A 20502-nucleotide genomic window follows, 5' to 3' on the forward strand; every position below is an offset into this window, starting at 1 on the left:
TTTTGCTTCCTTTCCAATGGCAATCGAATTACCTTGGAGCTAATAGTTTGAAGTTCAGTCGCTTCGCGGTGAACTTCGCCGTTTGTATCGGTTGAAATGTAACGACTGGTTGGGTAGATAACGTCTTAAATAGATTCTGAAATGAACTGAAAATTATGGAATTTTGATAAATGTGGAGAAAGTATTTTGGTGAACAATGGGTTATCCATTGATCTTCAAACCCCTGAAAATTGAGTTATTTATTATATTAGGCTGTATCACATGGAATTGTCCATATTTGAGTAGTTTATGATCAACCGAGATTTGTAAATTGAATATGATCTATTGGGTTGGCAAGAAAGTAATTTCGGTTTTGTAGTGTGAAATAAAACTCATTTTTTTTATACAAAGAATAAACATTAATCAATTATATATTTTCCATTTTGTTCAATGACCTTTTGCCATCTTTCTTGCAGCTTCATGATTCCGCGCTCATAAAATTTCTAGTCCTTATCAGCAAAAAACTGAACCAAGTGCGATTTAAGGTCATCATCATTTGTAAAAGTTTTACCATTCAAAGAGTTTTGCAAACTTCGAAATAAATGGTAATCAGACGGTGCCATATCAGGGTTGTATGGGGGATGCGACATCACTTCCCAAACAAGCTCCAATAATTTCCCACGAGTTACTAAAAATGTGTGAGGCCTTGCATTATCATGGTGGAACACAATCCCTTTGCGATTTGCCAATTCTGGCCGTTTTTCTTTTATTGCTTCATCCAGTTTCAATAGTTGTTGACAGTAAACATCTGAATTGATCGTCTGGTTTCTTGGAAGCAACTCAAAATACACAACACCTTTGTAGTCCCACCAAATTGACAACATGACCTTTTTTTGATGCAATTCAGCTTTAGATGTGGATTGTGCTGGTTCATCACGCTTGGACCATGATCGTTTTCGAATAATGTTACTGTACATGACCCATTTTTCATCACCAGTGATGATACGTTTCAAAAAAGGATCGGCTTCATTGCGCTTGAGATGCATATCGCAAATATTGATTCGTTGTGTTAAGTGAATCTCTTTCAATATATGCGGAACCCAAATATGAGCTTCTTAGCGAGTCCAAGACAGTTTAAGTGATTTTCAATTGTTGTATGCGATACATTTAACCTCTCTGCAATCTCTCGAACAGTTATGTGACGATCCTCTTCAATTATAGCTTTGATTTGGTCATCATCAACTTCAGTAGGTCGACCAGAACGTTGGTCATCTTTGAATGAAAAATCTCCAGAACGGAATTTTTTAAACCAATTCTGACACGTGCGATCTGTTATGCAATCAACACCATAAACTTCACATATCTCTTTGTGGGCCTCAGCAGCTTTCTTTCCTTTACGAAAATAAAAGAGTAAAATATGCCGAAAATGTTCGTTTTTGCACTCCATGTTAAAATTGACCCTGAACTAACAGCTACAAACAAAAATTTGCACAACTTGCTTCTGAAGTAACCTAAATGTGACTGATATCAAATGTCAAAAGGAAAAAACCATAACGCAGACAGGAGTCCTTCAAAACGCTTACAACGCTATCTATGTGTCACAACCGAAAATACTTTCTTGCCAACCCAATATATATTTTGTTGTGCTTGTCAGAGAATAGAACATTACTGTGTTGTAATTGTGATTGTTTATGTAGGTATTCCACGTCAGTAAACAATTTCGTATATTTGTCCAATATGAATTTAATTCAGGTCATGGTAAAGTTAACTGAATTAACTTATGAAGTTTTGCCGTAGTCACGATATTCACCAGATATTTTCACAACAAAAGATCATTTTTTTGTGTTAACAGGAGCTCCTTCGGAGAAACAAATCTTACATGCTCTAAGAATTCCTTCAATCTACAAATATCAATATTTCTAAAAATGGAAAGTATCACGTAATATCTCGTTTGCAGGAAACTATTTAATTAAAATTATTTTTTAAAAAATAACGGTCTTCGTATCAGATCCGGTTTTGTACACATTGACACATCCGGTCTAATGTATAATATTATCATTGACGAATTAAATATATGAAAGATTAAATAATTTACGTAGAAATTAATATAAAACAGATAAATAATTTTTGGATTTATGTAAATTTCTTTCTTATGTAGAATGTTTTCGTAAGTCTATTACTGTGTTTTATAATATATGATAATTTTGTTATTACGTACTAAAAAGCAGTAGTAAGTGTACGTGTATGAAATTTTACGACATGATCTTAATAAATTAATAAATAGGAAATTATTTTAATAACATGAGCATATAAAGTATACTGTAAGACTTTAAGAACGTGCTTTTGAAACATTATGAAATAAATTAACAATGTTGATAATTTTGTGTAAAAAAAATTATTTTCGCTATGAATCTGATACAAACGAAAGGTAACTCAATTTTCACAGGGTCGATTTCATAATCATTTGTGATAACCTTATATGTACATACGTATGTTCTGAAGTTTTATAAAAATCATTAGACACGTAATCATATGACATATAATCAATAAAATCTATATCTTGACTATTCATAAATTGCTGAACATGTCTTAGTCGAAGCAAACAGGATTCTTCATTTAATTTTCTACAGTTACAACATACTGAGCAAGTAATTTTTTTTCTGTGTCTGTCTTTATTTATACCTAAAGACAGCGATATAATTACAAACAGAATTTCTGAAGATAATATCATATCATTGTTACGTTATAATACTTTTAATCCCCTTAAGATAATTTTAGTAATCTTTAATTTAATTTTTTTGTTGTGAGCACTTTGAAATACCTCAATAAAGTGATCGTAAAATGCTTTACATTAAAATTTATATTATAAAAAGTATTACCTGCGTGATAAGGTACAGTAGTGGTAGAAATTCTGCTTTCCTTTCTTAACTTTGTCCATTCTTCATGTCCGGGGACAAAGGACCAGGGCAATATGCTTAATGTGAAACCGTGCAAGCCATGGAGTGCGAAAATTGTGATCTAGATGTCGAAAAAAATAAGCAATGTCAGTTTCATTTTTAAGAGGACTTCTAATAGATCGGATTTAAATAACATAATATGAATATTATTAAACTGCATATTAAATTGAATATAATTAATTGCATAGTTTTGATCAAAAGAATACTAATATTTTTTACAGTACTTAATGAATTATGTTAACGTTTTCTGTAGTATTGTATTGAATTCTTTTTTAACAAAAAAGTAGTATTTCTTTTATTATTATACGTGTGATGTAAGTATTATTCTGTAATACTGAAATTATTAATCGACTACGGATGTTGATGCATTTATAGTAAATTTTCCCCTAAAAAATGCAATAAAAGGAAAACTTGAATAAAGTCGGGTAATATTTTTGTGTTATTATGAACGCAATGAAACATTTTGCGCAGAAAATACAGTGCCTGATTTTCATTTTTATAAATTAGTGTCTAAAACTTTGAATGTCTAATTATTGCGTCCCACCTTTTTTGAAGTAATTTGTTTGAATCTATTATTTAAAGTACAAAAGTTATTTTTTAAATTCGTGACTTTTTATTTAATTTTAACAGATTAGTTTGGCAAAGTTTTACAAATATAACTTTCACGTCATTTCTATAATTTTTCTGTTAAAATTGATATAAAAGAATAATAAAGGTATTAATTTCATTGTTTCAGACTGGAGTTAAGGAAGCAGTTTTTGTACAGTAAATTTAACACTTTTAGTTTATCGATGTTCTGACGATTAAATACGTCTAAATATTCTTAAGACATTAGATTGAATTGCAATTTACTGCCAATAATAATTCGACATTACCAATGGATTATTTAGAAGCACAATTATAATAACACTAAAAATGAATAACGAAGTACATGTGTATTACGTTACTACACAATTTATATCCACAGAAAAATTGATTATTTTTTATATATAAAACATATTTATGTGCTTAATTGTGTAGAGTGGACCGTTGTATTTTTCATTTGTTATATCTATTCTTCACGCTTAAGTAAGAATTTAATTACCATATATTAATTAAAATTGAAATACGTCACCCATAATCCCAACTGAATCACATTTCTGCTGGAAATTTTGGATATATTATAACAATCTGGATTGATATACTGAGAAAAATAAGTTATAATTTGACAAATAAGATGTAACTGTGGCACTGACAATTAATTAATCGCAAAGATGTATCTCTTCCATGAAATGATGTGAATATTATCATAAAAATTTATGCATTATAATCAAGCATGTGGTTTATTTATTTATAATAAAAGCAAACATGCAAAATAAGTTCAGTAAACACGGTCCTGCATTCAACTTTTCATTGTTATAATTTTTATTTTTGCTAGCGTCATTCGTTAAATATATTATTATCGTAAACATATTCAAGACAATTTCAACAAGCTTATTGGTTTGCCATACTATTATGACATATTTTCTATCGATAAGCAAATATCAGACGCAATAAATGAACTGGTTCACTCACATGAGAAGGATAATTGTAATCAAATGCAAAATAATTAATGCATATACATTCCTATTCATAAGTATTAGGACACTTAACAAATATGAAGTAAATTTAATAAGCCATTACAAAATTTTTGAAGGTCTGGAATAAATATTCTTTAGGGGACATTAAAGCTCAATGGACAATACTTATACTAATACAGGTGGGTTAAAATTCGTGATACAAATGAGGCCAGGGAGCTAGTACGGCTCAAAATAAGAAGAAAATCAAGAATAACGAAATTGCGTTTGAGGTTTCGTTTTCGAGATAATCGAATTTAAAAATCTGCTAGATACGCGTGCAAGTCAATTGGACTTTGCTAGCGCGTCTGTTCATTACATTCCGTTTCTACTTATTACCACGCCGAACACATACACGTGTTTCATATTAATTTTCAAATTCGATTTTCCCGAAAACGAAGCCTCCAACGCAATTTTGTTGTTATTGATTTTCGCCTTATTTTGAGTCGTTTTATCTTCATGGCCTAATTTGTGCCATGAATTTCGGTCCACCCTGTTTAAAGTAATAAAAGTAGCTAAAAGCATACTGGTCTAAACGTCGAAAGGATGGTATAAGGCAGGTGATTCCTTGTGCAAACATAAATCAAATTTTGAGAATAAAATTTTTTTCCTAGGCTTTTAAGATAATCAATTTGGAATATCTTCTTGGTACATGTGCACTTGAATAAGACTTACCTACCGCGTTTGGTCATTGCATTCTGTTTCCATTCATGACCAACACCCACACACGTTTCACGTGAATTTTCAAAGTTTACTTTCTCGGAAACGAAGCCCCAAATGAAAAAATTTTGTTACACACTTTTGATTTATTTTTGCACACAGAATAACATTCTGCACATTTGTACCGTCCTTTTAGCCACATCCTGTATACCTTTTATGAAACATATTTCGTCATACAAACCCAGTGCCCTCACACGAACAGAAATGTATACATATCACAATATGAATATTAAACTTTTCTCTCGCAGTTACTGTGCCCACCGCACTTATCCAAGTATGTATCTATTTTCTGAGTTGAAGCAGTTGTGTTGAGTTTTTATATACCAACAGTTCAAAAACACTCGGCACAACTATAAACAGTCGACCCAGTTAGGGTCCTTGGTATCAGAGTAGTCTTCAGCATGTCCAGAACTATCAAGCACCAATATAAAAGAGAGACTGATTTAGAATGGTGATGCAGAGCTCTAGGCAATGTTTGGGTTAGATATCACTGTCCTATTGTCATCATATCCTTCGTTGACCGTCAAAGCCAACCCTCTGTTTATGGTTCCCCTAAGTCGGTAGTCAATATATAGCGACCTCATAAAAATTTTTTGGACTGACCGCAGAAACGATTTTCACATATTTTCACTACGCGCTTCATAGATATTTTAACTGGATAAGCTTTAGACTTCTTCGTGTTTACAAATTAGGTTTTCATTATAGCAAAATGTGGTTTATATCGGAAACTCCCAAATATGGATTAGTGGAACAAAAAACGAGTGAACAAAGATGATATTGTTTCATCTATTTTTGTCGACACATGGAATTGTAGATTTCCTGGATCAATTACTCGAAATACTATTTATTAGAATTTTGTCTGTGTATTAGTTCGGATAATCGAGGTTTTACTATAGTTTTATTGCAAAAATCAGTGTCCCTAAACTAGAATTCAGTATATGAATCCAAACACTATCTGGGGCCATCGTGTAGCAATAGATGGTGGTTTTCAGGGGACTAATGTTACGAGGTCGCTATATTTTCTCCACCAAGTCTATATGATGGTCGTTGCATATGAAATGTCGCTGTATTCATTGGTATATTTGATTTCACTTTTATGAATGAAAACTATTCACAGGTGTAACTATTCGTATGTTCTGTTAGAGCCTCGTCTACTTTTTAGGAGTCAGTCTTCGTTTTACCAGTAAAGTATAACTTATAAGTACTTGAAATAAATTAATACAAATCTTTCCGTATATTCATAAAATGTTGTTTGCGGTTTTGGTACGGATTATTTTTGGTAATAGTGTACACTTTGGTTCCATATTTTAATGTGTTGAAAGTAGACCATCTAAAAAGGCAAAATATAAAAAGAATGTCGTAAACAGTTATAAGTACCTTTAATTTTAGCTTAGATTCGTATTATGGTATATTCTGTGTTGTACATTTTCAAAGCATTTACTGGTCAGAGTTGGTAAGAGCTAATTTAAAAAAAAAAATTTTTCAAAGTATTGTACTGATCAGAGCTGATTATGGGTTACGAATACTTATAACTGTTTGTGACATTTTTTCACACGATATTTTGCTTTTTCTAGATAGCCCCTCTCAACATACTAAACTATGAAGAAAGTCGAAGATACAGACCAAATTCGTCATTATCACCCTATTTTTGAATAAAGAAAATGTCGAGTAAAGAAAGTACAATTAATGTTTTCTAAAAGTAAGTATGAAATTTATAAATTCACCTCCAAGAACTTATGTTTCTAATATTACGTATATAAACGTTCGTGTATTTCTTTGTAGAACGCAAACAATCATGCTTCAACTCACAAAATTCATTGCAGATGAATAATTTCTAATATGCCCCTAAAAGACCGATACTTCATGTGAAACGACCGAATACTTACATTATCCTCCAAGAGTTTCAAAGCTGTCATGTTTTCTAGTTAAACAAATAATCTTTTGTAACATATTAATTTTGATCGCCTGTAAAAAAGTTTGTTGTATACTTTGAACAGTCTGCAGAAAAAAATTCTTTTTCTAGTCACATTTCTCAATAATTCTTTATTTTATCATATTCTGCTTGTGTGCGTGTTCTGTTATTTGTATGTGTGGGCCACACAATACTGGGAGTACTTTAAACCGAATGGAAAAATTTAGATAAAGATTATTTTAAGAAATGAATACATAGAACGCCCAAAAGTTGTTTGGAAGTTTTTAAAAATAAAGGTGGTCACTTTGATAAGGTAAAAATTCGATAAAGAGAAGTTCTTTTTTACTTTGAAGTTGGTTTTGTTATCTACAATATTTCTGTGATGTTTTGGATAAATTATATTTTTTAGTTCACGTTTATTACTTCATAGTAGTCTGTTCATTACCCATCGAGCTTTCATATACCCTAAACAATACTGTTTTAAGACTTTCAGCATACAATACTTATGCACGGGACTGTATAATAAGCATTTATAGTATACATATTAGCCTCTAATATTAATAAAAACATCTGTCTTTTTAAAATTCTATTCCATTGCTTCCACATTTCTGGACAGTAGTGTATGTACGTTGATGATAAAGCAAAACTTACTCACCTGTTTAATATGAAATTTCACAGTTGTGATCCAATAAGCTTACCCAATAAATAAGGTCACGAACACACTATGTTACAGCCTGGAAACAACGAAGCTGGGATTTGCAACCTCGAACACTGCGGTAGCTCTCTGTGCGATCAAAATCAGCTGGACGAAGAAGGGAACTGTCGCGTGGAAACTTGGGCAACGCCCTTTCGCATAAGAGTCGCTTTTGGTCCTGGATGGGACACAGGGACCACATTGGAGGACAATATTGGCATGTGCCTCATGTACGAGCAATTATCCTGCGTGCCCTGAGTAACTAGCGATGAATGAGTTTAGAAGTGGAATGGCACAAGAACTGAAATTCGTGTAGGTCAATTCAAACAGCCGTATCGTTTGTTCAATCGATTATAGCTAAACCAATATTTGAGGTGTACACTCTGGACATGGACTACGGTTTGTTCTCGTGACACATGTGATTTATTAATTTTTTTTTCAAACGGATAGTTAATTTCAGGCAGTTTTGTAATTTTATGGAATTATTATATAACTTTTAATTGTGGACTCTTTGGTCTTCTGTTTAGAGCAGCCATACTCAACCCTTTTTTCTCCTCGGGCCGCATATATGTATATTCTTGCTACGTTACGCGTACCGCAACATCCCTAGCAGCAATTACTGTTGGCATTTTGATAGGCCTTTGATGCACTATTAGTTGGCCAACAGTTAGAATTGTCACCTTTTTTTACAACTGGGCCAACAATCATACCCAACGTAGGGCCCACGTCACTATACATACTACGAAGGGCCAACTGATGGTTTCTTTCTGTAGGGCCAATTGTTGAGTATCTACAATAAACCAACAATTGGAAGACAGTTGGTTATACTAAACATCCATAAAATCCTTTACAAATATTTGAAGAAGTATTACACTGGAAATAATATTCATAATAATTACTTGTTATAATAATTATATACATGTATAAATTGTATATTTATATTAAACAGGTAAACAAGTGTTTTACCAGCAAAATTACCTTTACAATTTATTAGGTATAATTTATAGATGTAGCTAATTATTACAAATAATTATTATATTTTATTTCCAATCTTCTGTCCCCTGGCTCTATTTTCACAAAATGTCAAATGTCAAACGTGTTGCGCGACAGATTGACAAATTGTGAGTATATTCATAAATAAGAAAACAAAAAAATCAATTTGAAATATACTAACAAGTTTTTGGTTGTAGCAACGTGTCTGACGTCTTTAAGATGATATTTAAATGTTGGCAAACTTTAGGTGGGCCAATGTTGTATAATCGTTGTAAATTTCTTATTAATTAACCAACTATAATAATTGTTGACCCAACATTGGATATTCGTTGGCAAATTGTCATAACTTATTCGTCATAGGCCCTATTTTGGGAATATGTAGGCAAAGACACTAACTATGACCCAACTATGTAACTCCCAACTGTTGAATACCCACCCAATGTGAGCAGCACATGGGCATATTTTTTAACAGTCTTGTATTGTTCAGGCACCATTTTCAAAAATACCGCGTACTCCTTTTCCTTCTCTCTTTTCTTTAAAACTAACCTCCAGATTTGTATCGCTTTTGAACTCGATAAATTCGTCGAATAGCTTTCCATAATCATACCCCAATGCAGCTAGTTGTATAACCATAGCTGTTTCTAAGTGCCAGGGATTTTCTACAAGCAACAGATAATTAACAATTCATAAATCCTAAAATCTGTTCTTAAATTCCTCGGTTAAGGTAGCTAAATAATCTGAAATTATCGTATAGTTTTCTCGAAAAATGTCAATACCATTTGGTTTTGTTACGGTTGGAAAAGTAATAATGAGTGTGAGTGTTCCGGGCCGCATATAAAAGCTTGGTGGGCCGCAGGTTGAGTATGGCTGGTTTAGAGGATATACATATGTATTAACATCCAATCACGCGCGATGAAAATTACTTGTCAGATGAATGAATTTCCGGGAATATTTTTAACTGAATAAAAGTGTGCTTGATGTTATCATAAGAAAACACTACCAGATAATGTGAAATGTTTATTAAAGATGATTAACCGAATTTTAAACAATGGGATAGTCTTTACTCTAGAATGATGTTGCTACATTCTTATTTTTGTTGGAATATCGAAAAGAACATTCATTTCACACTCGTTTGAATAGGCAAAATGCTTTTGATTAAAGAAGTTAATGATTTTTTCTTAAATTAAAGAAAAAGGTGATTGTATTTTATTGGATTATGATATACGTAGTAGTGTATATTACATTGTACTTACTATTGTTGCGTTATAAGTTTCTTCAGAACTCTATTACTAATACTGAACTGTGTCCATCTTTAGTCTGCAACTTCAGAAATCATCCGTTTAATATATTAATAAGACTTGAATAGTTGTCTCCGTCATTCACGAAATGATACCAGTTTTTCATAAAAAAACCATTTTTTTCGTTTGACTTCTATTAATTTTCTTATATTCAGTTTTAAAAATCTAGAATTGCATAACACTTATGTTTTTACAATTTACAAATCGCGTACCATCAGACTAGTTTCCGGGAATAATTCACCGGGTGATTTACCTTTTCTCCAACAGAAATTGGAATGTTTAGTTACCACGAGCAAATACAGGTGTTCTTTGATCTTACGGTATATCTAAGCAGGTACAGAGCCATAAGTATTCGGATAATGGAACAATCACTTCTCTGATACTAAACTTCATTTATTTAAATAGAGATCAATAAAATCGATAGTTTGTTTAAATATTTATGGATTGCATATCTGTTTGGCTCTTAAATTACAGAAAATTTTCAACATAAGTAACTGCATAAGAACTACATGCAGTAAATTCTCAATGAGTGTCGAAGGGTCTTCGACACTGACAAGGAGAGGTCTCCAGGTGTAACGCTGACTTTGTAATGAGGTTTAGCACAGTGAAAGAGCTTGGAATACTGAAGATAATGGGATTTGTTTCAGTCACGTATGACCATTAGTTTATGAAATACTTAATGTTCAGTGCCGTAGAGCTTTCCAACACTCATCGAGGATTTACTGTATTTGCAATAAAAGAAAACATTTGTTGCTGGGAGACACTCTGTTCGGATAACAGAATGTTCGAATATTAGGACATTCGAAATCTACTGTACTTCATGGACAAAATATAATAAACTTATTATGTTATTCTTTTAACACATTGACAACCGGTAACGGGAAATCTTATTTTTACAGTGATTGCGGATGTGACCAGTGAAACCAGAAACCTCGTTTTCAGGCACGTTTATTATTTATTGATTATTTCTCAGATAACAGTATTCTTTGTACGTTTGCATATTACTGGCTTTGTTATAGAGGATATTCTCTATTGTCTCGTATCACTGGCATCCCCAGTCATGAAGCAAATGTTAACAAAACTTTATCGGTCACCAATGTGTTAAAAGTCGGCTCTTATTGAGCTTGGGCAGCTCTTAAATCCGTACACGACATTCCACTTCAAAAATAAAACGGTTGTACAGTGAAGCAAATGGAAGTTGAGATGCTTTTTATAGGCGTGGATGCGCTTCGAGTCTTTACTGTTTCAAATTTCTGTAAAAAGTGTTGTTGCAACGTGTAAACAACATTTGTGCAATTATCTTCAATGTTTTAAGAATTTGTTATGTATTTTGTCCATCGAGAATAAGACTGGAGCCACGTCTACTATCAGCTAGTCCTGATATAATAGAGATTATACGGAGCTCGATAAAATGTTGGGTTAAGGCTGTTTCATAAATAATTTGTGCTGTGTATATATATATATTGTAACAAATAATTTTACCTGTTGCTAGGATTATTCAGATAAATTAAGTGCTATCTACGATTTCATTTAAAAGACGATGAAGAATTGTATGATAATCTTCAATATTTTAGGATATTATAAGTACGTATTAATGACTGAAATACAAAAATGTTGTACCGTATTTGTTATGTACACGCACTGTTCGACGTTGTGTGAGTAGCTAGGTCGAAAGAAAGATAATGTCACATTTTTGATACAAAAAAAGAATGACACAACTCAAGAACCTTAGTTTGTCAAAAAATGCAAAAGACTATCACATTTTACAGTCTCACTTTAGACGATAAGATTAAAGGGGCAGGGTAGAAAAATTATTATATAAACGATTTTCAGTTTTTAATTTTTACTCGCAGTAGAAATCTTCTTGAACATTTCAAGACCAATTTGAACAATTTCTGATGAATGGAAGTAAGTTAAATTGACTCTTCAAAAGTTTAATGATGTATGAAGTGCTAAATACACGTCAAATTCAGAACGCTGTCCTGTAAAATCATGTTTTTGCAATTTCAGGTACATTTTTCTCCAGAACTATTCAACCAAATTACAAGTTCATTTTTTTTATTTATTCGTCAGTTTCCGCCTACAAATTAATCGACCGTAATTAGGAAAATATTTGGTATCAGGACAGTTCAGTAAAAATAAAGACCGGAGAAAAAAATATTTTTCTAAAATCAATATTAAAAATTGGCAAACTAATTTATCCCTTCCACGAATGATGAAAATGTTCTCAACAACATGCGATCAATAAAAAAAATTGTTTCGTATCGAAAAAAACATATGTATTCAAATCGGAGAAAAGTGTACCTAAAGTGATAATTTATTACCAAAAGTATTCTTTACCCTGCGCCTTGTAAAAACACATTACATAGTCTCCGATGAACGGCTTTGTTTCTTAACATTTGACAACACGTTTTGAAAAGATGTAGTATGATGTATATTTTGCAATTGGATCATTTATCGAACTGCCGTTTCTAAATTGCAGAATTGAAAAATGTTTTTTTCAGAATAAGACACAATTGTTCAATCGGAATGCGGTCCATATGAATTGACATAGGTACTTTTACCAACGAGTTACAAGCTTCTTGATCCCATGTTTAATAATTTTAAGATGGCTGAAATAAAGCGTATTGGACAACGTCATTTATTATGCAACAACCTAATAATAAGTCTTCACTAATAACATTTTATTAAATTACATATTTAGTGACGGTGGTAACGGAAGTGAGGTGGATCTGTTTACCAAGGTTGTCTGTATGAATGATGAATTTTCATTAAAGATTCGAGCTGTATGTAAGAACAGGAAAATTTGTAAAGGCGGGAATCGCTTCTCCATAAGTTGAATTGTAACGAAAGTAGAGATGTTGTCCTTGTGGCTAATTGGTAGCCCTGTAGTTGTATTTGCGTCACATTTAAACTACGACAAAAATAGAGAGGAAAGCCTCTTTTTTATTCTTATGCATTATTCTGAGTTTCGGAAATCAGCCTTCGTAGAACAATGAGTGAAAAGTCAATGTTTTAGCTTAAACTCATAGAATAAGAATTTAGGCCCTAACAGTCATCAAGCCGCTATAAAGTAAAAATTGTATTAAATATATGTGTATACAGGATGTAACAAAAATGTTGAAGAGCTCCGAAATGGAAGACTCGTGAGGTGATATGAAACAAGTTTTTCCTCCGTAAAAATGTTATCCGAGGCTTTGTTAACGAGATATTAACGAAAAACCCCAACCAATTAGAGCGCAATTCTGCCAGCCGAGTTCCCGCGGCAACGTTGGCTACGCGCTGCGATTGGTAGCCAACGTTACCTCGGCTGGCAGAATCGTGCTGTGATTGGTCGGGGATTTTCGTTAATATCTCGCTAACAAAGTATCGGATAACATTTTAACGAAGGATAAACTTGTTTCATATCACCTCACGAGTCTCCCATTTCCGAGTCCACCAACATTTTTGTTACACCCTGTATGTAGAATTTGATAAAATAAGGACAAACTAATTAAATTTAATATGATTGTTATGTTAAAAGTTTGAAGATCTGAGATACAAATATATTCTGATCTGATTAATCTAAAAGGAGAGTACTAATTGTAAGTTACAAAGAAAGTAGATTTCTTGTTTAAATATTTATTATATATTCGTACCTTACTAGAATTGAAATACTTGCGCTTACTTCATTTAAAGGTTTAACAATTATTCATACTTATTACTGCGCAATTATATTTGGTCATGTATAAACAGCGTCGGTCCCCAAAGTGTTAACATTTCTTATGATAGTTATCTTCATGCATGTCAATCCCACAGTGTTTAATGAAATTTAATAAAATTGAATATGATAAAGACAAAGGGCACATATCTAGAAAATGAAACTGTAATCAAGTGGAAAGCTACATGTATGTAGTTAACTGTAATTGTAAACAATTTCTAACTGAAGAATAGTTTTTTATTTTTAATGCGTGTTATGTTTTTCTTTTTATCTCAGCTATGGTACAATACTTCGAATAAGATGCGAGTACTTTAAATAAACAGGTATGCATATTTTATGTGCACAAGATCATTAATATCTCTCCAATTTAATACAAATATTTTCCTTGTCCTTAAAAACTCATAATAACTAAAAATTTTAAGTTCTTGCTAAATGTATACAGGAAAATGGTAGAATAATTTTTTCAATTTGAATCAGTCGACAGTGTTAGGCGAGTTATATTAATTTATGATTATTCATAAGATACTAATGCCAATTCCCTCCGCCCTCATCGGTCACTGTTAATAAAACGAACCAAATGTTGCACAAAGCAACTTTTTTATTTACTTAACATTATAGACAAAATCTATTTCTTTAAATATTTTCGTAGTTACACCTTTGCTATTAATCAAATACAAGTTAGAAATCAAATATGTAAGTCAGTTATACATATATTTACATATATCCATATCTATATATTATACATATGTGTGTTCAGAGGAGGATTTAAGAGAAATGTAAATATATAAAAAAAGAAATTGTAAGGAAAAAGTGCTTAACTTCGAAATTGTACAACCAACCCCCGTATAGCAGGGCGTTTCCATAACACGGTTCCACTTTCACACGGTGGAAGAATTGTGTAGAATAGTGTGTTTTGAAATCTAACCTTGTTTTTTTATGTACACTACCGTTCGAAACTATAAACACTTGGTAGATTGGTAGTTGCAGCACATAAATAACCCAGAAATGTGTCAATTCATCAATAATAGACTGCGAATTCTAAGCATTTGTAGTATAAAGGAATATACGAAATGCAATAGAAGATAAAACTTTCATCAGGTTTAATATAATATTTATTTAATTTGTAACACGATGAACTCTCTAAAAGGAAAAAGAAGTTTCTGTTTTTAATTCTGTTTTCGTAATTATTTAAAAAACTTACCGGTTGTGTGTTGATGTAAAATTTGCGACTTTTCAAGGTACCCGCTCCTTTTAAATGTCACTCCCTTAATTAATCGGATTTGTCTCTCTGTCATTGTTTTAATTGCCTATATATTAACTTCATTTATAGTACAGGAAGACCCTTTTTAAATGATCCATATCATAGAAGAACAACATGAAGATAAAGAACTTTTACAAAAGAGGCACTTACAAACTCGAATTTCGTTGTACATTAATTGAAAGATTTATACACAAAAATCGATATTATCGTATCATTGTATTTTACTCTAGGTGGGATACATCTAGTAGTAGTAGTAGTAGTACGTTTCTCCCGGGAGAGGGGAAGTGCGATTTCCCCCCAAGGCCCAGCTGTGGCTCAGAACGCCGGTAGCTATCACACAGCCCCCGCCACGTTAGCAGGGGGACTGCGGTGGGCATGGGATATATATCTAACAAGAAACAAAGTTATTTTGGGATCATTTGCGGGGTAAATTATACTCTATCAAAAATAAGCAAGTGTCTGGATACTGTTGAGTGCTGTATGCACATACACTACTGCTCATAAGTATTGGAACACCTGGCGTGTACGAAGAAAGTGTGATCTTTCGCAAAAGCTATGTACTCGTAGCCACGTTTATTACTTTATAGTAGCATAAACCTTGCCCATCGAGTTTTAATTTCCCCTAAACGATATTTACGTCAGACTTTTAGCAATTTCTCAATACCTTGTAACATTTACGGCGTATTCGATAAGTCTCCTGTACTTACCAACGGGAGTGTAGGACCACACTGTTTAAACAATTAGAGACGCTTTGTTTGTTAATATGACGTATAATCTCCGAATCGTTTTTTTATACATATACAGGGTGTGGCATTTAAGTTTACACATGTGTCACGATGTCACGATGTCCAACACCTCAGCCGTTTCATCGCCGCGGTCCGCCTCGCTGCGGAATTCGCTTGTCAGCTAGCGCACAATAAAATTCTACGAATACCCCTACAACTGTAAAAACCGAGTCTATAAGAGACCCCACGATTGGAATTATTACGAGCCCGAGCCGTAGAAACGCGAGAGGCCGGCGACTTTAGGTTTTCCAAGGAATATGGTATCAGTTTATTAGTAAGGTGCGCGGACGAATCTGACGCGAAGCCAGAGAACCGCTAAGATGTTTAAAAACGAGGACGAACCTGATGCAAAATCAGGGAGCCGCAGGAAGGTGAAATTCATGAACGAACCCGATGCGAAATCGGGGAGTCACTAGGATGTGAGTTTGCAGACGAACTCAGCGCGTAACTGAGGAGCTGCGAGGAGGGTGGAAAATCTGTACAGACGAATCTGATTCGAAATCAGGGAGCCGCAGGATTGGCCAAGTTTCGTGGACGAATCCGATGCGAAATCGGAGAGCCAGTGGGTTGGAAATACTCTTGGAAAAATATAATGCACGGACGAACCTGATGCAAAATCAGGGATCCGTTAGGAAATGTTAGTTAGTGCCTCGTAACCTTTGAATTTATAATTAATACAACTCGAACGGTAAAGTTGTATTAGTGTGAGAACGGTCGACCTGATATTATTCTGAACTAGAGGAAACTAGTGTATCGATAATACTACAGATTTCTGGATCGTGTTATGGATTCAAAATGAACTACACAGATTTATAAATTAACAGTATAATTAATCACTCTTTAATTACAAATGTGTTGTGTAGTGCTGTCGCGTAGTAGTAAGTAATAATAAAATAATAACTATTACCGAAATAAATAGGTGCTCGGTGTTAACGCACTGCCGATGCGGGGGTTGCTAGTGGATTTTACGGAATAATGCCAAAGTAATAATTCTAGCCGGAATAGAAATAAAGTGTTCACGGTTTACTACAAGGTTAACTGGATTCGAAAGGGAACTTTAGCCCGATGTCACTACCGTAATGACCAACTCACAAGAACGTGACGCGACGTGACTCTAAAGGTGACGGTACAGTTCTGATCCCCCGAGGGTTGCAATCAACGGGTTTATATAGGCCTAGAAATTGGTACGAATGCTATGAAATTTCCATATAAGGACATTTTTGACGATTGCAGATGTGTCACGCTCCCGAGTTTTTTGGTTACCACGCCGTGGGAACGGGTTTTACTCCCTCGCTTACTCAAGAGATAACGAAACCGTAAGGGCGTTTTCCTTTGCCGGGTGCGAGCTCAGACTATTAGAGCGAGAGGTATGATAGAAAATTCTTCATACGTAACAGAATAATAAATCATTCTTGTCACCTAAATTACGTTGTTACGATTACCTACAATTTCTCAATACTAAGTTTAATCGCGCGTACCTATAATTTATATAGTAAATATTACGCGTAAATACGATGCCTCGTGCACATCCGGGCCGTCTAGTAAGACACGAGCGAATCACGGCATCCTTTATTTTTTTTGCGCCATGGGCACTTTTCCCCGTGACACATGGAAATATTATAAAAACAAAGCATTTCGTAAGAAAGTATTTTAGATAAAAGTTGTGTGGTTTTGAGGGGAAAAGAGAATGACATTATTTACTTTTAATCTTGCGAACGTTTTGAAGGTCATTTGAAGGTCAATTTCGTTTTTTAAATGGACACCTATATTTTCTTTGACAGATCATTAATCCGCGCAAGAAAATAAACAATTTTGGTCTGAAACGTTTTCTTATTTTAATTTATTTAAAATTTTTTTATCCCTTTAAGAGAACGAAGTTTACCTTCAAATGACCTCCAAAACGTTGACCAGATGAAAAATAAATAATGTCATTCTCTTTTCCTCTTTAAAATCAAACAACTTTTGTCTAACATACTTTTTTATGAAATGGTTTGTTTTTAGGGCATTTCCATGTGTCAACTTAAATACCACACCCTGTATAACTTAATAGTGTTATATGGATACAATTTGATTTCATTATATCTTATTTTTTTTTTAGATATCAAGGTGATCTTGAGCTTTTTCAACGTCAATGCATCTTCTTTTAATACCATCATGCTATCGGCCGTTGGATTCGTCCTTCTATTGGCAACAACGTAATATTAAAAAAAAGATGCATTGATCTTGAAGAAACTCAAGGTCACCTTGATATCTAAAAAAAATAAGATATAGAAAAATCAAATTATATCCATCCGATGCATCCCTCAAAATGCTATATAATTCATTAAAACGTTTTTTGATGCAATCAATAGGTAAAAAGTTATTTTAGATAGTATTTCTCATGGACTCACCTTGTATATCAATTTGGTAAACCAACAATACCTGTTTTGTTTCTTTTCCATTGTGGGTGCAACAGAACCGCTCACATTAGCGATCCCCTAATTCTTTTAACACTAGAACTACCAGCATTGAATGTATACTAAATTAAATTGTATCATACAATAATATACAGAATATATGTATAAGACAATCTAGCATAACATATCATAAAATAGAATCTGTAGTAAATTAAAAGCCAACATAAATTCCGTCAAAAGCACGATTATAATTTCAATAATGGTAAAAGTAGTCCGTCATTTTGACGCGTTTGGTAGTTCTAGTGTCAAACAGTGTAGTTCTTATAATAGTTTCATACAACAGGACATCGTAAAACACAGCAATTTTTAAGTATCTAACCGTCGTTTTATACGGGGATTACCTGTATGCAATACCAATGATCCAATGATCCTCCGCAGGAACGGCCAATTAAATTCCCATGACGCCTTGCAGCTTTCGTGTTCCAAGTAGAGGGTAGCTTTGAGGAGTGGAAATTCAAACTCGTCTCGGACCACCGGTGTCAAAGAGTTAAATGGTCTTTATTTACAAACGAACTAGATTAAATCACAAACGCAGCGCACAACTCTCGATACAATAATAGATATATAATTCGCCTTTCTTATTTTCATATTTTTGCTTCATTTCTCTCGATTGCCCGCCGCAATCATCGGCCGCGACACGCCGTGGTTAAACGAAACGCGTGGTAAATGTTTCTATGCCTCGAGATGTATCGATTCGTTCATTTCTCGTTTACATTTGCTCACACTTTACCGGCCGAATTTACGTACATGTGAACTAACCGTGTCCGAGAATTGTCAGAAGCTATTACGTTTACGCCCACGACATTTAGCTTCTACGTTGCACAAACTGAGGAATGTCAACCTTCTTTCAGATCTTATTATGCACATGTTTGTCATAAATAGACAGAGGATATTTATACAAATTAACACTATGAGTTAGTGACCCAGGACGCGAAAGTTGATGTCTCAACTTGTACTTTCCAGATATTCATAAGATTAAATTTTGTAAAACAAATTTGCTACGAATATATTTTGTTAATTCTTGATAAAAACAGCCGGCTACTGCTTACTTACGAGATTAGCCGGTCGTCATAGTGTTAATACTCAAAAACCAGAATTGGACAGAATGTTATTTTCTTTCTGAGGGATTTTAACATGTTAATAGTAATTTATAAATAGAATTAACCCTTTGACTGCTATTAGCGTCTCCGGCCTTTGCCAAACATGCTCACGGTACCTTGTTGGCGCGTATAACAAACGTTACGCAAATTTCACGTTAAATAAATCGTGAACTATTGATCGTCTGCCTCCAAAATCGAGTATCATTAGCTGCAGCATTTCAAGTTCTATTATTGTGTAGAGGCTCATTGGAAAGCCAGATTTACACATCGAGACCTTGTTAGAGGACTCATAATCAGTGACAATAGCCCATTGGATACTATCAATTTATGTTTACTTTCGCGCACTACATGTTTCACGAATATGAAATGAAAAATAGTAAAAAAAAATGTAAATTGGTTATAAGTGGTAACTTAATTCATAAACTCTAGAAAGACTCTTTTATTTTTTGGCGTTAGTAACACCTTAGGATTGCGGGCGACCCAAAATAAAATCTTAATATTTTAAACATTATTCAATATTTTAAAAAAATCCTTTTTCTATTCTTCTTTGGGCATCTTTAACAGTGATAACTGCACATTGCGATTTCTACTAAAAGAAAAATTTTTAAGTTTTCTGAAATGCATGTTAAATAAGTCTGTTTCAGCTCAAGATAAAAATTTTATGGCGTCACCGGCAACCCCAAGGTTTAGTTCCAGGGTTAAAAGTTCTCCAAGATTGTTACAGCTTCAATGTAGACAACGAACGCTTCGCTTCTGTGTGGTCAGCAGTCGAAGGGTTATACTTTATTAAAATTCCTCAATTTAGTACATTTCCCAGGTTAGGAGGTGCTACAAATGCATATACATGCAAAGTATTTATATATAAGAACATAAAAATGTTCATTTGTAGACATCGAGGCGCTTGAAATCATTATACTGAAAGCTACTGCTGCTTCAGACGATTCGAAAAAATATATTTCTGAAAGAGTTTTCTAGTCGAAAGTATATACATACAATTGACGAATGATTTTGTATAAAATTATTCATATTTTTATTTCCATTGACACTGTTTT

General features: G+C 33.4%; 1 protein-coding gene across 1 annotated transcript in view; it reads left to right on the forward strand.

The window, feature by feature from the left end:
• The window catches only part of LOC107190469, a 52699-nt gene extending 44584 nt beyond the window's left edge, over positions 1-8115 (forward strand). The window contains exon 6 of the mRNA XM_015579274.1: positions 7897-8115. Within this exon, the coding sequence (XP_015434760.1) occupies positions 7897-8115 (219 nt within the window). The remainder of the gene's footprint in view (positions 1-7896) is intronic.
• The last annotated feature ends 12387 nt before the right edge of the window (positions 8116-20502 follow it).

This window comes from Dufourea novaeangliae, unplaced genomic scaffold (assembly GCF_001272555.1).
Source record: "Dufourea novaeangliae isolate 0120121106 unplaced genomic scaffold, ASM127255v1 scaffold193, whole genome shotgun sequence".
Classification (NCBI taxonomy): Eukaryota; Metazoa; Arthropoda; class Insecta; order Hymenoptera; family Halictidae; genus Dufourea; species Dufourea novaeangliae.